This window comes from Bos grunniens, chromosome 10, assembly GCF_055505025.1.
Source record: "Bos grunniens cultivar Pamir isolate PY7600 chromosome 10, Bosgru_T2T1.0, whole genome shotgun sequence".
NCBI classification, from domain to species: domain Eukaryota; kingdom Metazoa; phylum Chordata; class Mammalia; order Artiodactyla; family Bovidae; genus Bos; species Bos grunniens.
The window spans coordinates 56696482-56711404 of record NC_141174.1 but is presented as its reverse complement, the minus strand read 5'-3'; the positions used below and the strand labels follow the sequence as shown (position 1 = coordinate 56711404).

The 14923-nt window shown below is 49.4% G+C and overlaps 1 protein-coding gene across 2 annotated transcripts in view; it reads left to right on the top strand.

The window, feature by feature from the left end:
* CA12 (carbonic anhydrase 12) overlaps positions 1 to 13418 on the top strand; it is a 62741-nt gene extending 49323 nt beyond the window's left edge. Inside the window, exons 5-11 of one of the 2 annotated variants that reach the window (XM_086321376.1) lie at positions 1 to 96; positions 938 to 1001; positions 1235 to 1392; positions 2892 to 3018; positions 11430 to 11462; positions 12320 to 12407; positions 13135 to 13418. In XM_086321376.1, the coding sequence (XP_086177502.1) occupies positions 1 to 96; positions 938 to 1001; positions 1235 to 1392; positions 2892 to 3018; positions 11430 to 11462; positions 12320 to 12407; positions 13135 to 13207 (639 nt within the window). In that variant the 3' untranslated portion in view covers positions 13208 to 13418. The remainder of the gene's footprint in view (positions 97 to 937; positions 1002 to 1234; positions 1393 to 2891; positions 3019 to 11429; positions 11463 to 12319; positions 12408 to 13134) is intronic. The other variant, XM_086321377.1, reaches the window with a different exon arrangement.
* Positions 13419 to 14923: the final 1505 nt, after the last annotated feature.

Below are 14923 nucleotides of genomic sequence, written 5' to 3'. Positions count from 1 at the left end.
CTGCATATTGTCTATTACAACTCAGACCGGTACCCCAATGACAGCTTCGCCAAGGACAAGCCAGAAGGCCTCGCGGTTGTAGCTGTTCTCATAGAGGTAAGAGATGTTGAGAAGGACTTTATGTGAGATGTGAAGTCAGGAGGATGTCAGACTCAGCATTTGGTTCCACGCACACCTGCCCCATTTCGGCTGTGTCTTGACTCTAGAGCAGGGGGTATTCTCCCATAGGGTTTTCTCTCTTGGCCTAGAGGCAGCACTTTCTGTGGCTGGACAGCGGAAGGGGGCATGTCGTAGGTGATGCTGGAAAACTCAGTCCTAATCCCCAGCCCTCCTGTACAACATAGAATTGCCTGGCTACACAGACCTGTCGGGGTAGGGGACTCATTTACTGCTGCCGCATCCAGATGCCTGAACCCCTGACACAGTTCCCAGTATCCAAGCTCCATCTTTTATCTGGGCCCTGGAATAAGTTCTTTTCTGAATCCCAGAAAATGGGACTACCTCCTGATTCACTTGCATCATTTCCCCCAATGTGACAGCACATAGGTCGTTTCTCCACGTGCTTACTTGCCTAACTTTGGTTGGTATTCACTCAAGCTCCCTTAAGTCCTGATTAGAGAAAATGTGATTTGTGGCCTTCAAGGTCACAGACAGAGAATCAGGAGCACAAGCTATAACTCTTGCCCTGGGATAATCGACCCTTAGTATCTTGAGCTGGAAACAGGATGTCCTGAGATGTAAGAGGGCAGGACCATCACACCAACCCCCTAATGGCCTAGTGAAGCATCATGGCCGTCCTGGTAAAGTGTATCCTTCAGGGAGGATCTCAGCAGTGGTGATCATACACCCCTAGCAGAGCTCTTCCATTCACAACTGTCAAGCCAGGCTCAGCCTACTGAATTCTGTCTCTGTTCAACTTGCCCCATCTCTGTTGCAGGTGGGCTCCTCCAATCCAGCATATGACAAGATCTTCGATCACCTTAAAGATGTAAAGTACAAAGGTGAGGATTGTTTACTCACCTTATTGCTTACTCACCCTCTGCTGGAGAACAGCGTATTTGCTCTTGGGTGACCTGAAAAAGAATGCAGGCAGGGGACAGGTACTGTCTGTGACCAGGTCCTGGAACCAGGTAGCTCAGAATGGGGCTAGTTCATGTTCCTAGGCTGTTATAGGCTCAGCTGTACCTCTGCCTTGGGGAGGAAGGTGACCTCATACCCCAACATGTCTCTCCAGGCCAAGAAGTGTTCATTCCGGGTTTCAGCATAGAAGAGCTGCTGCCAGAGAGGCCTGAAGAGTACTACCGCTATAGGGGGTCCCTAACTACACCTCCCTGCTACCCCACTGTGCTCTGGACGGTGTTCCGGAACCCTGTGCAAATTTCCCAGGAGCAGGTAACTGTCGTGCTCTTCCTTGTCGTAGACCACGTGGTACCTCGGACCCTGCACCGCCTGTATCATAATCGACGACCTGACTACCTCACTCAGAGTTTCATTGGCAGCTATTCAAAACCTCTCCAGATACCACAGGGGCCTGGAAGTACTTTGGAAATCACAAGCTGGGCTTCAAAAGTGGAGCTGTCAAGTCAAGAGGGGAGAATGAGTCTATCTCCGCAGTTTTTTAAATATGAGTTGTTAGGCTGTGTTTCCTAACCCCAGTGGAGAGTTTCACCTCCCAGGCAGGAAAGCGCATGGCTCCTTACCTGGGGTGGAATAGACAGGATCAGGTTAGATGATTTAACAAACCCAGGGGGTGGGGAGTGCAGCGATAAGGAAGTGAGGGTCTCTGCCTTCAAGAAGCTCATGGGAGTGTGTGCCTGGTGAGTCACTCTGACTCTTTGTGACCTCGTGGACTGTAGCCCAACCAGGCTCCTCTGTCCACGGAATTCGCCAGACAAGAATACTGGAGTGGGCTGCCATTTCCTCCTCCAGGGGATCTCCCTGACACAGGGCTCAAACCCACGTCGCTTATGTCTCCTTCACTGGCAGGCGGGTTCTTTACCACCGGCACCACCTGGGAAACCCTCAAGAAGCTTAGGTAGTGCAAAACTGGGGAATGGAATCCATAGCAATCATCTCTAACTCTCTCATTTCTTAGGTGATGAAAGTGAGGGTTAGAGAGTCAAGGAGACTTTGGGGTCACCAGCAAAGGCCCAAGGTGGAGCTGAGTTCCAAGTCACTGCTTGTGTCTCTGCTCCACAGCTCAAATTCATCAGGAAGAAGCATCGTTGCCCAGGAGGCGGATCTGCCTGCTGGCTCACAGCCCCACCCATGAGCCCAGCACAGCTCTCATTGCTGCTCCTCCCTTTTTACTATGGAGTACCTGAGTAACCTCGATAAATGACAGCAAATAGGCAAACAGGAATAAAGACATGATGAATCAAGAGATGAAATGATTGGGGAGGTAGTAATGTTCTAACCCAGAAACTGCCTTGGAAACAGTTATGTAATCTATGTGTGTGCATGAAAATACCATGAAACTAGTGGATGACCTGTGAGGTTCTTGCCTGCCTGTTTCTGTTCCTTTTGATGGGACCATCAGACTAAGCCCCAGGCCCCTCTAATTAGACTGGGCTCTGAATGAGGCTAAGGAGAGGAATGCAGTCTCTTTGGGAGGTGGGGGAGCCCCTTGACATCCCAGGTTTCGCTCCCTGCAGGGCAGATTGCACGTGCAATCAGGAGCTAACAGTACATACCCTCCCGCTGGCCCCGGGAAGTGGGAAGACACATGGGCCAGCACTCAGACACCTGCAGGGGAGGGGCAGCTTTCTCCCACCACCTTCTCAGGGGTCTCCCGCCAGGCCTCAGAGGTGAGATCTGGCAGTCCTTGCCTTGAGGTCAGGCAAGGGGGCATCACTCTGCCTTCAGGGGGTGTTTCTGCTCTTTGCCTACAGCTGATGAAGTTGGAGACAGACCTGTACTGCACGCACATGGATGACCCGTCCCCCAGAGAGATGGTCAACAACTTTCGGCGGGTCCAGAAGTTTGACGAGAGGCTGGTGTATGTCTCCTTCCAACAAGGTAAGGAGGTGTGGCATGTGGGCAGTGTGGTGCCACGATGTCTGTTCCGTATGAAGTCAGGTGCCCTGGCCTTGGGCACTGTCACTCATGCCCTTAGGAGGTGGGTTAAGAGCACTCTGGCTGCCAAAGGAGCCAGGTATGTGAGGAGCTACTGAGTGTGGGTTTACTGAGATCTCCCTTCACTGACCTTGACTCCCTTGAGCCTTTGAAGAGAAGCACAAGCCAGGGACTCCAGGCACATGGAGCAGAATCCTCATTAAGACTAGGTGTCTCCCACACATGGAGGAGAGAGAGATACGCGAGTAGGACCCTTTTCTGAGATCAAACACTGAACTTCTTACAGGCATTCTTGGCATCAAGGCCCATCTTTAGCCTTGCCAGGTGATTCGTGGCACTAGCACCACCAAGGTCCAGAGTTTCTCCTTTTAGAAAATGGACATAACCCATGTCTGAGCACAAGCAGCTCATGGTCTAACGTCGCAGGGCCCGTTAGACAAGAAAGCATCTTCAGAACTGCCTTTTGTCTCATCTCCCTGAAGCTTGCACAGGCACTGAGAATCTATACTGAACAAGACATAATAGTTTGGTTTCTTCCTGAGCTGCAGAAGCTCAGTTATTCCCTCTAAATCTGTAACCATAACTCCCCATATGGACATTTAACATCTTGACTTGTTCTGTATCTACATGAAGATGGCTGGGGGCCCCGGGAAGGGGGCAAGAGGCCCACACTCTTCAAATCTCCAACTTCACTTTCTCACTGTAGACTCTTGAGCTACCCCCAACCTGGGACTCTTGAGTGGTCAGGAGAGGGGTCGCTCCATAGAAGTTCCACTTTATAACATCCTCTTTTCCTATTCTAAATAAAGTGGGTAGTAGTCAAGGGTTACACGGAAATGCTTCAATTCTTAAATAAAATAAAACTCTTCCTAGAGATAAGGGACTCTGCCAACATAGATCAGGTAGAATTTTGCTTGTGATTCAAGGATAACAGTCAGTTCTGTTCTTTTGCACTAAGTCTCTACAAGTCACAGAGGACAGGGTGACAGGAACATTCTCCCCACCCCCACCTCCCAGTTAGGAGACTCAGGTTCAAGGTCATACCTTGTTTCCTCCTGGCTGTATGATGTGGGAAAATAATGTCCCTTCTTTGGCCTTGGTTCCCTCAGCTATAAAGTGACAGGCTGGACTAGGTGAGCTAACATCCTTTCCGTGCTAACATGTTCTAAGTGGATACTAACAACTGCCCATCCTGACTTTACGTTTCAGGGACAGTGTGTGAGGGCAGTTACAGAGGATCAGAAGAAACCGTGCAGGAACTTGACATCCAGAAGTAACCCCCACGTGTACAATGAACATGGGGATAATTAGCCATCTTCTTAGACCGGCTCAGGTCTAAGCTGGCGCCTGTAGAGCAGGAAGTGCAATCAGGCTGGTGGCAGAGCGCTTCAGTAGACCTTCCCAGGCAGGCTGGGGGAGCTTGAGGGGCCTTGAAGCAGACGGGCTCCAGCTTAGGACATTGGAGATCACAGCCCAAATGCAGCTTTGCCACCACCTGTCCTGCAGAGCTCACCTGGAGCTATTGCTCCCAGGAGTGGGGCTGGGCTCATTCCTTGGAGTGAGAATCCATGGCTGTCCAAGGCAAACCTGTTCATTTGGAGGCTGATTATAGAAACTTGGCTAGAATTCTCCCCTCCCTCTCAAGTCCCAAAGACTCGGGCAGCTAATGGGGCTGTTTTCCCAAGAAGCAAGGCTGAGTCAGCCCCAAAGAATGAAGAACCAAACCTCATCCTCCCAGGGGCACCTGCCATTCACAAGAGCCTCCTCACACCAATGTGGAGCAGGTCAAAGACTGTAACGTGCCCTTTGGGTTGATGGGGTGAGCTTGTCTGTCAGCAGGAACCTTGAGTAATTTGGACTCAAATTGTCTGCACGCTCTTTCACTGGGACATGTCTATAATTAGGGGCTGGTTTAATTCAGGGTCTTCTCTGAAAGTTAACAGAAACTATGCAGTTGGACAATGAAAACTCTGGAGTTTTCTGCCAGGAGAAAAGTAATGTGAAGAAAATCCTTTAATAAACAAAGTACATGAACTTTGAGAGGGGGGATCTAGGGTTTAACCAAACTGGAACGACTGGGACTGAATCACGTAACTGGGCCCTGCTTTTTCCTTAACCATGCTGGAAAAGGAACACAGAACTTGGTTTCTGTCCTTAAGAGGTACAGAGTCTCTGACAGCCCTCAGGTAGGGTTTCTTGGTCTTGGTATGTCAATACTGACTTTCGGAGCTGGATAATCTTGTTGTGGCGGCTGTCCTATGCACTGTATGATGTTGCGCAGCATCCTTGACCTCTACCCATTAGATACCAGCAGCATATCCACCTGTGACAGCCAAAAGGTCTCTAGACATTGTCAAGTGTCTCTGGGGAGGAGGGGCAAAGTTGCCCCTGATTGAGAACCACTGCCCCAGGCATTTGTACAATGACTTTCCCAGGCCCAAGACTTTCCCCCACTCGGATCACAGAATTCTAGGGTTTTATATGACATGCCCTGGTCTTCATTCTATTCTAACCCTGTTTCCCATCTTCCTTTAAAATTTGAGTGTAATTGGGTAGGTCCAAGGCTAAGAGATGTAGATAAGATAGAACTATTCACCTTCAAGGAAGCAAACAAATCTCTCAAGCAGGGGTCCAGATGCCTCTGAGGCAGCAGCCTGAATCCCCTCATCATTCTGCTCCATCCCTTCTTTTTGTATTTTTTTCTCTCACGTATGTTGTTTCTTCCTGTCTTTGGTTAAAATGCCCACTTTTTTGGAGAGAAGTGAAAGTTGTGCCAGGGCATTTTTTTTCAGCTCTTAAAAAAAATTGCCTCTTTCAAGTGGCACAAGTGAAGTCTTGAGCTGAGGCGGGGCGACAAGACTCAAGTCCTCAACGTGGGGTCTTGGAGAAAACCCATCCTGAGAGCATCCAGATCTCGCAGGAGTCAGATGCCCGATGTGAGGGAGGAGAAAGATGGCAGAGGCAGAGTTATACAGCCCAGGGGCCCAAGTCTCAGTTCTGAGAAACTTCCCAGCTGAAGACATCAACACTGGGCCCATAAGGTAGTAAAGCCAGACCGACTAAACCCAAATACTGATGTCATCAGGCTCTGTTCTCAACATGTCAGGGCAAGGGAAACTCGAAGGACAAGAGGGAGCCAAAAAGTTTCTATAATCATGTCTTTAGTGGGTTTGAGCTGAGCTAGTGCATATCCCATACCTCGCAGCCCGGAGCCAGCTGAGGTGACCCTTAGCCAGCACAGCCGGGCGGTCGAGGGATAGGGCTCAGCCAAGCTGTGGAGTAGCCTGGTTAGAATCTGCTTTATCCTCAGGGACCTGGGTAGTTTCACAAAATGTTTTAAAGAGAGAGAGTGAAAAAAAAAATCTTACAAAGCTAAGATGGCTAATTATCTAATTTTTTGAGACCAGAATGTATGCTTTGTGGTTATTGACCTTGTGTCTCTAAAAGTTCTTCTTTATAAATAAACTCTATTAGATGAAAAACTATCAATTCTTCCCAGTAACCAAATGAAAGACCAGAAGAGTTCCTACCTACGAATCCCCCTCCACACATACAGCATCTGAATAGTCAGGAATAATCATCAAATGTGCTGAGAAATGGAGTCCTAGTCACACCTAATGCAGTTCATCACGCCACGTGTTACTGAGTACGCCCCACATTAGCCCCATGTTTCTCTTCCACGGTGGAGAAGAGAACACCTTGCCAGCGATGTTCTCTTCACTTCCAACAAGCCTCTGGACCAGACAGGAGGAAAAGGGGTCAGGCAGAAGCCTGGGACCACCATTCATGGTCCAGCACCAGCTGAGCCTTCCAGGGTGTCTCCCCTGCCTCCCCGATACTGCCCTGGGGGGTTTTCTGCAACACGGCTGGTGCTTCGCGTGTGCATGCTACAGACTGTCACACACGGGGCCCTCAGTCTGGGATGCCCTGCACCTCTCCCACCTGGAAAATTCTGTCAGGACCCAACTCCAATCATATCCTGCCATCCTTCCCCACTCCCCTGAGGGTGACCTACAGTCTCCTGCTCCTGCGTGGCCAGAACACAGTTATAGCTCTCTATACCTCTGTTACAGTTCTTAGCATAACACAGAGTAATGATTATCATGTACAAAAAAAAAAAAATCTGTATTATCCATAGACTACAAGCCCCTAGAGCAGGGACGATGGGTGTCTTGCATGCTTTCTGTGCCTGGTGCTCATGGCAAGTTTGAAAGGATAGAGCTGACTCACCTCCCTTCCCCTCCCCCACCAGTATCTTCTCCGAAGAACCATCTGAACAGAAGCCTGATTGGCTGTCAAGTTTTAGTTTTAGGAAGTCTTATTTTGCTTTGCTGTCAATTTGTCAACAGCATTGAAATCAATCTGCTTGTTGAGGAACACGTAAAGATCAGAATGTAGTTGTCAAGTGTCAGAGGCCTGGGGGGAGTTGCTGACAGATGCTGTCTGGCCTTCTGTCCTCCTCTGACCTGATGGGCATGAGAGGTCCCAGCACTAGTCAAACCTGCGGCCCAGACAGCCTGACCCACCACAGGAGGCAGAGAGCACGAAGCGCCTGGTGCTGCGTCACAACCCATGCCCATTGTGCCAGGGTTTAGGCCCCTCAGAGCAACATGGCTCTCTCTTCTGGGCCAGCATTCCTGCAATCTGGAAGGCAAAGCCTTCAGACCCTAACGTGGGTCATAGAAAGCCAGTTCCCTTGTGTAATCTGGTGGTCTCTTTTGGGCAGATTTATTTGTAGAAGTTATTTAATAGGTTCCATTGTGTTAAGAAAAAACTCCAGTAAAATATAGCCTTTTAAGATGTTATGCTCTGTGGTTATAGAGGGCATCTTCTTTTATTTTTCTTAACAAAACATCCTCCAAAGAGAGGACCAGCATTTCAGTTGCTTGAGTCTATGACTTATATTAAGCATGATAATAAGGATTTTACTAGCTGAAACTGGATTTTATAAACTCTCAAATCCCTGCTAAACCCAAATGCTCCCTGCCTCTTTTATAAGACTGGAGCCTGCTAAAGACATATGTAATGTGTACATATGTAATTACTATAGAACATGTCACCTACAACAACAGCCCATACTTTAATACTTTGAAAAGGATTGTATCCTTTTTATTCAAAACTCTGTTTGAATAAGCAGAATTGCAAATACACCTAGAAATTGCTAGACTTGTTCTAGGAACTTTGAGCTGTATACAGGAGGTGTTTGTTCCTCCTGCTGGACTTTTCTGTGTGTGCGCTTGAGGCTCCAGAAGACCTCACATGCAGTTAACCAGCCTCTCTCGGTCCAGCAAGATACCAGTGGAAGGCGCAGCTCCTGAGCCAGCCAGAACAGGTAGTTGTACCCTGTGGCGAGCAGCATGTTGGATCTCGGGGTTCTGAACCTTCCCCAGTGAGGCATGTGGCACTGGGGTTCTTCCATATCTGTGTGATCCCTTCTGTGTGCAGTACTGCCCCACCTCTGCTTGCCCTGACTCACACCAGAGCCCTGCCTGGAGAGCAGGCGGCTCTGCCATGTCTGTACCGCGTGCAACCCTCCTACCAGCTCAGGAGCCCTTACTGCAGTCTCATCCTGTGGCTCTCGTGGCCCACTGCCATCAACCAGCCTGTCTTGTTCTTCCTGTCCGACCTTCTGTGGGAACTCCCTGTCTCATTCGACTTCAGAAACCATTTCTTTGTTTAATCAATCTGCAAATGAATTTCTGCCCCTCCCTGCAGCATCTTTGATGCCCATTCTTGGCACCATTCCAGGGGCTCTGCAGGGATGCAGGTTTTGGCTTCTGTCACTGGGTGCTAGTTCTTCAGTCCCCCGATCAGTTCTCCTGGTGCCTTTTGTGACTTCCCCTTGTGGCGGGCTACAGTCTATAGGGTGGCAAAGAATCAGACACGACTGAAGCGACTTGGCATGCATGCATGCTTGCCCTGCAGTTATCAGATGCTCTGACTTCTGCCTCCACTGAGACCTAAGCCTTATGCTGTACCCAGTTCCACAGAGGAGCCCGGCTCCCTGAGGCTTGGTGCCGTCTCACCTGCAGGGGAGAGCATCCAACATCACCGTCCTGTCCTGGACTTCCTGGCAGGCAGAATTCTCACCGGGTGCTGCCCTCGCCACCGTTTCTCTTCCCAAGTGCCTCAAATGCTTCACCTGCTCAGTCAAACTGCTCTGTTTTTGCTGCATCAAACACTTAGCTGTGAAGTCTCTATCCCATAATCTGGGGATTTCCTTATCTTCCACCTGCTTGGTCTTGTTTCACTGTTTCCGAGGAGCGGCAAATTAGGCCCTAACCAGTTGTCATCCAGAAGCAAGGAACCCACGTTAGAGCCCTGAATTAAACTAAGCTATTGTTTATAGGCCTAAAACAGCCAAGGACACTGCTCAGTGACGCAGGAAAATCAGACTCTCCTTCCAGAACAGCCACCCAGCTGGGTCATGTGCTCTTGAGAAAAGCCTCAAGCCTGGAGCCTTGCTTCTGGAGCCTTTGCTCTGCTCCCTAAGACCATGGCCTGGGGGGCAACTCCTCCAGCCCCGGAGATGGGCTGTCAGCTGTCTGGGGAGCTGCCTGGCTCTCAGGATCTTCAAGGTGGCTGTGAAAGCGACAATTTTAGAAACATCCAGTTTCTTGGACAGCTTAACCAAGTGGTCAGGCTTACTAGTGACCATCTTACATGGCAAGAACTAGTTTGGTACCACAAGCATCTGGAGGGGGGAAAAAAAAAAACCCACGACCAGTTGGGGTTCTTTTCGGTGGTGGTTGTTTTTAAGATCCTGGAGGCCTTGGTTACCTTTAGGTACCTTAAACAAAACAAAACACCAAATTACAGTGTGCAGAGGCCACAGGCCATGCAGAGAACAGAGCATATGCTGTACAAACACTTGACGCCCTCCCCAGGGGGAGACTCATGTCCTGAGGGTCTCCCCAAGCCACAGACTGGTCCTCGTGTTCAGGGCAGGGAATCAGGCCAGGGGAGCCACGTTCTTTGCCACCCAAGAGGCTGTGGGCTGCCAGTGGTGGCTGGCAAGAGCCAAGAGAACAGGCCACCCTGTTCTTTGTGGATGGCTCCTAACCATACCTGTTCCAGTCATCCTTACAACAGCCTGGGGCCACCCAGGAAGCCAGACCAAGGGCTTCTAGAGCCCAGGCTTGGACCAATGAGGTTACAGACTCAGTATGAGATTGTGGAAGAAGATAGTAGGCAAAGAAGAGAGTAGGGAAAGAAGATGGGGCTGATAGCTCCAGGAGAATCAGCCAGACTTGAAGGGGCCAGATGGCAGGAGAAGGGGTGAGTAAAACCTCGCTCTCCAGTCTTAGGTCTGGTTCCTCGGGGTATCAAGTGCCCCAGGGGGAGGTGGACCCTGGCCCTCTGCTGGCATCTCATACTTGGTTGAGTCTCTGTCACCTCAGTAGGCTCTGTGGGCACAGGCTCTCTGGAGTGTCTGGCTGGGTGGCTACCATCTGCACAACTCCAGCTTGGAATACCCACCCCCGACACCAAACACACACATAAGCTAGAAGTTTCTACTGAGATCAGAAAACCAGTGGATAAGCAGGTCTGTGTAAGCAGACTTTCTGTAGATGGAGGGTATGACTGGGAGGAGGAGCAGTTCTGAGAGCCTGCAAGCAGCTGGGGTAACCCGGAGGCTTCGTGACCAGGCTCCTCTGTATTACCTGCGAGAATGGATTCACCCATGGCCCTCCCTGAGAGGTCCTTAGCAGGCTGACTATAAGCTTTCTCCTTAGATTGCTAGGCACTATTTCAGCCCCACTGAAGACCTCTAACTCACCCCATTCATCCCCAACAATAACTCATGAAGTGGACACAGTCCTCTGGTTCCACATACCAGGGAAGGGAGACTGGTATGGTGGATGGATTTCTCCAGTTTGTCCAGTGGAACCAAAGTGAAAACAGAACAAAACCACAATAACACTGGATGGGGATAGATGTGGAAGTCTGGTAACAGGTTCTAACCAAGCTCTGCCAGGCCGAGCCAGCCAGCACCTAGAAAGTTCTTTGCTGAGGATGAGAGGCGGGTGCCAGGGAAGCAGATAAGAGCCTACCCAGATAGACTCTGATTCTTACCCTTCCTCACCTTTCAAGCTGGCCACATTGGATGAAAAGCTGAAGTCTTACCAAAGTACAGAGACTGCGATGATAAAGGAGCATGGGGGGAGGGTTCATGGTGTGAGTTCCCTGGGTGGGCAATTCCCTTCACCTGAGCCAAGAGGGAGCATCCCCAGAAGGGCTGCATTAGCCCCGTACCTCCAACCAACCAAAGGGAGTGTGTCAGTCAACACACGGGTCAAATCTGCCATGGTTTGCCTCGGTTAACTTCCAATCTTTTCCTCTCCCCTCCGAAGTGCCAGACCCTCCCTGCACAGGACTGAGTCCGGGTATGTGGCCGGCCGGCCGTGCATGCTGCAGCTGGGTGATCGCTGTGATTCTCGGTGTGATCTGGGCCTCTGAGACCTCCAGCTCATCCTCTCTGCTTCTCTGTGCTGTCACTCTGACTCCTGGCCCCCTCCTCACTATGTGTCTTACCCTCAAGTCACTCTCTGATTCAAAGATGAGCTCCCAATCAAATGCTCCTCTAATGAAAGACCTAATCACTTTATAGCATGTGTACATTCAAAGAGCCTATCCAAGACCTTCTGTTGGCCAGGGTGGGAAAGCAGTGCCTAAAGACTAGGCCAAAGCCAAGATATGGAGGTCGGGTGACCAGCCAGTTGACCTTGGCAATGGGCCCTGGCTGTTTGGGACTGCTTAGGACTGTGCAATAGAACTTGAGGTCAAAGCTGATGAAGAGGCATCTCAATGGGCCTTGAATCCAGCAAAATAGAGTAACTTTTTATTATGTAACCCAGGGTTTCTCAAAGTGTGGTTCATGGACCACATATCAATACATCAGCATAAGCTAGAGGAGTTTGGTAAAAATGCAGATTCCTGGGCCAAATTCCAGACTGAATCAGACTCTGAAGCTTGGGCTCAAAAAGAGTATACATTTGAAACAAGCTCTTCAGATGATGCTGGTGCAAGTTTGAGAACCCCTGCTGGATAATCGCTACAATTTGCAAATGGCCCCTGTGAGTACTCCAGCCAGTCCTGCTCAGCCAGAGACCAGAACTTGAAAACAGAGGCGGGGAAGTTACACCTTTCTGTGGATGACCCTGCAGCTGTCACCTGACGGCACACATGGGGATGAGATGAAGGGAAGGGAGGCTTGTAACGTGTGTGCATTACCCCTCTCCAGGCATCGTCCTTTCCGTGGCCCTGGCCTGTGGTCTCGGCATCTGTATTGTCCTGGCGGTATCCATTTGGCTTTTAAGAAGGAGAAAGAGGTGAGCTGGTTTGGGTTTGAAATGGGAGTGGGTGGCTCTGTGTCCATGAGAATTGATCTGTCTGGGAAGGCAGGGTGCATAATGAGGAGCTGTGCCACCTGTACCAGCTTATCCTTGGAGTGCCATCTCCAAAACACCACTGATCGAGGCCTTGGCGTGAGAGGCTGATGCTGGCAGATCGCGGTGCTCAGGGCTGGAGGTGTGTCTGCCAGCTTGGACCTTGGACAAGCTTCTTGATTTTGGAGGGGCGATCCCACGTGCCTAAACACAAGCACCAAGGCTGCTTCTTTCTAAGATCTTTTCATCTGGTTTTTCTTCTCTAAACCCAAAAAGAAAATTGAGGAAAATTTTGATTTCTCATTCACACTAATGCCCTTTGCTCATGTTCTTATTGCCTAAAATAACCTAACTTATTTTTCCTGGTATGAAAAAACATAAAAGGTTGCCAGAAACCCTATGGGAATCAAAGATCTGAGCAGCATGGTAATGAGACCTTCATCAAAATGCAGGTCTAGTATCATCAGGTGTTGAAAGAGAACAGTTGAAAAATGAACAGTTTCCATTTTGGTTAGTGGTTATTGGGGGGCATTTCCTCCCAAGACCAATGGAACTTGAGAGAGGTTTCCAAGAGAAGGGTTTGACTTGCCTCATTCCATAGCTGAGTCAGGCTGTTCTTGCCTGTCTTTCCTCTTTGACTAACAAAATTCGTATGTTCTTGTTGCTCCAGTAGCAAAAAAGGTGCCAACAAAGGAGTCATCTACAAACCAGCCATCAAGCAGGAGACTGAGGCCCATGCCTGAGGCCCTGGAAGGCCCAGGCACGTCCAAGGGAGGAGTTGGCTTTGGACGCAAACCGCTGTGGCTCCCTGGACACGTGACATACCTGAGGGTTTTCTGAGTTCAGCCCACAAACACCTTAGACGCTTGGGGGGACCCTACCATTCTGCTGTCATGCCACCACCCGCAGTGGGAGTGTGGATGGAAAGAACTCGCCAAGGAGGCGGAACTCTAAGTTGTCTGCTTCATGTGTGTGGCCTTTCAGTGGTTTGGATTCTCGGGGCACAAACTGTATTGCCTGCTGGGGCTGTTACTGGCTGGAAAACACTTTCATCCAGGGGTTCACGTGAGTGTGGTTTCAAGCGTCTGGGAATCTGCTTCTTGTCCACGCGTACAGGTGAGAACGTGCGGTCTCTGCTGAAGCTTTGTTTTTGAGGCTCCATTTCCTTCCTCGGAGAAGGGCTTGTTCAATTTCCTTCTGCTATGACAAAACCTTTAGTCTGACCTTACAATTGAGGGTTGGGGGTAGGGGGGCGGTGGTGGCCGGGGAACAGGAAGGGTCAAGGTGTCAGAGACAAAAAGAAAACAAGAAATATTCTTTGCAGTACAGTAAGCCACTTTCCAAGTCCTGTCCTTCAGATGAGATGCACTAACTAAACAGACCTTAGCGAGAGAGAAGACACATAAGATCTGGAAAAGTCTCACTTTGAAATCAGACTGGAGGGCTTTCCTTGGTGGTTCAGTGGTTAGGGTCCTCCATGAAATGCAGGAGACATGGGTTCGAGCCCTGCTCAGGGAACTAGGATCCCACATGCCTCAGGCCAGCGAAGCCTTCATGCTGCAACTACTGAGTCTTCTTGCCACACAAGGAAAGATCCTGCATGATGCGATGAAGATCCCACGTGCTACAACTAGGACCTGACACAGCCAAATAAATTAAAAAATAAATATTTTAAAAAGAAGAAAAGAAATCATATTGGAATCAGAAGTTGCACGTCAAGCTGTGAAGTGTGAGGAGGACAGAATATTAAGCCCAACGCAACCTCCTGTCAGGGGCATCATTCTGTTTTGTACTCTACAGATTTTATAAATAATTAGGCTGTTCCTTGAAAATGTGTTACTGCCTTCTCTCTCCTAGAGGAGACGTGACTTCTGAGATGACCTCAGCTGCTTTTGTATGTAGAGGAAACAGACAGAAGCAAAATGGTTGAAGACCTTTGTCTCTTTTGCCCAAATTTCATTTCTGCTGCCTTTGTGGTGAGCCTACTGTCAACCTTGAATTGGGACCTACCTACTTCTCTGACTTGAAGGATGTCAAGTCGTGGCTGAATTACAATATATTTTCAAACTATGAAAACGGGAAGTTACTTGTGCAGGGGCTGGCATCATGGTATTCATGGACCAGAAATAATGGAATGTTAACAAAGATCCTTCATGGTCTTCCCTGCCAAGTGACGAAGACAGTTTCTGAGACAACTCCTTCATTCTCCTCCCATTGACCTAAGAGCCCTGTGGATATCAGTCTGTTCCATGACTGAGAAGGAGACCCCCACCAAACTCTCCTGGCTGGAACCTTGCAGTTCACAGACAACCTTATGGTTCTCACTCTCATTGTGACAGCATGGGGTGTTCTCTTTAGCACATCTAAAGTGAGGTTTTGGAAGTGAGGTTAAAAGCATTACTATTAGCAAAGCAATGGTAGTTTGCAGTTCCCTGTCTAGGTGACAGGTTTCTTTAGCA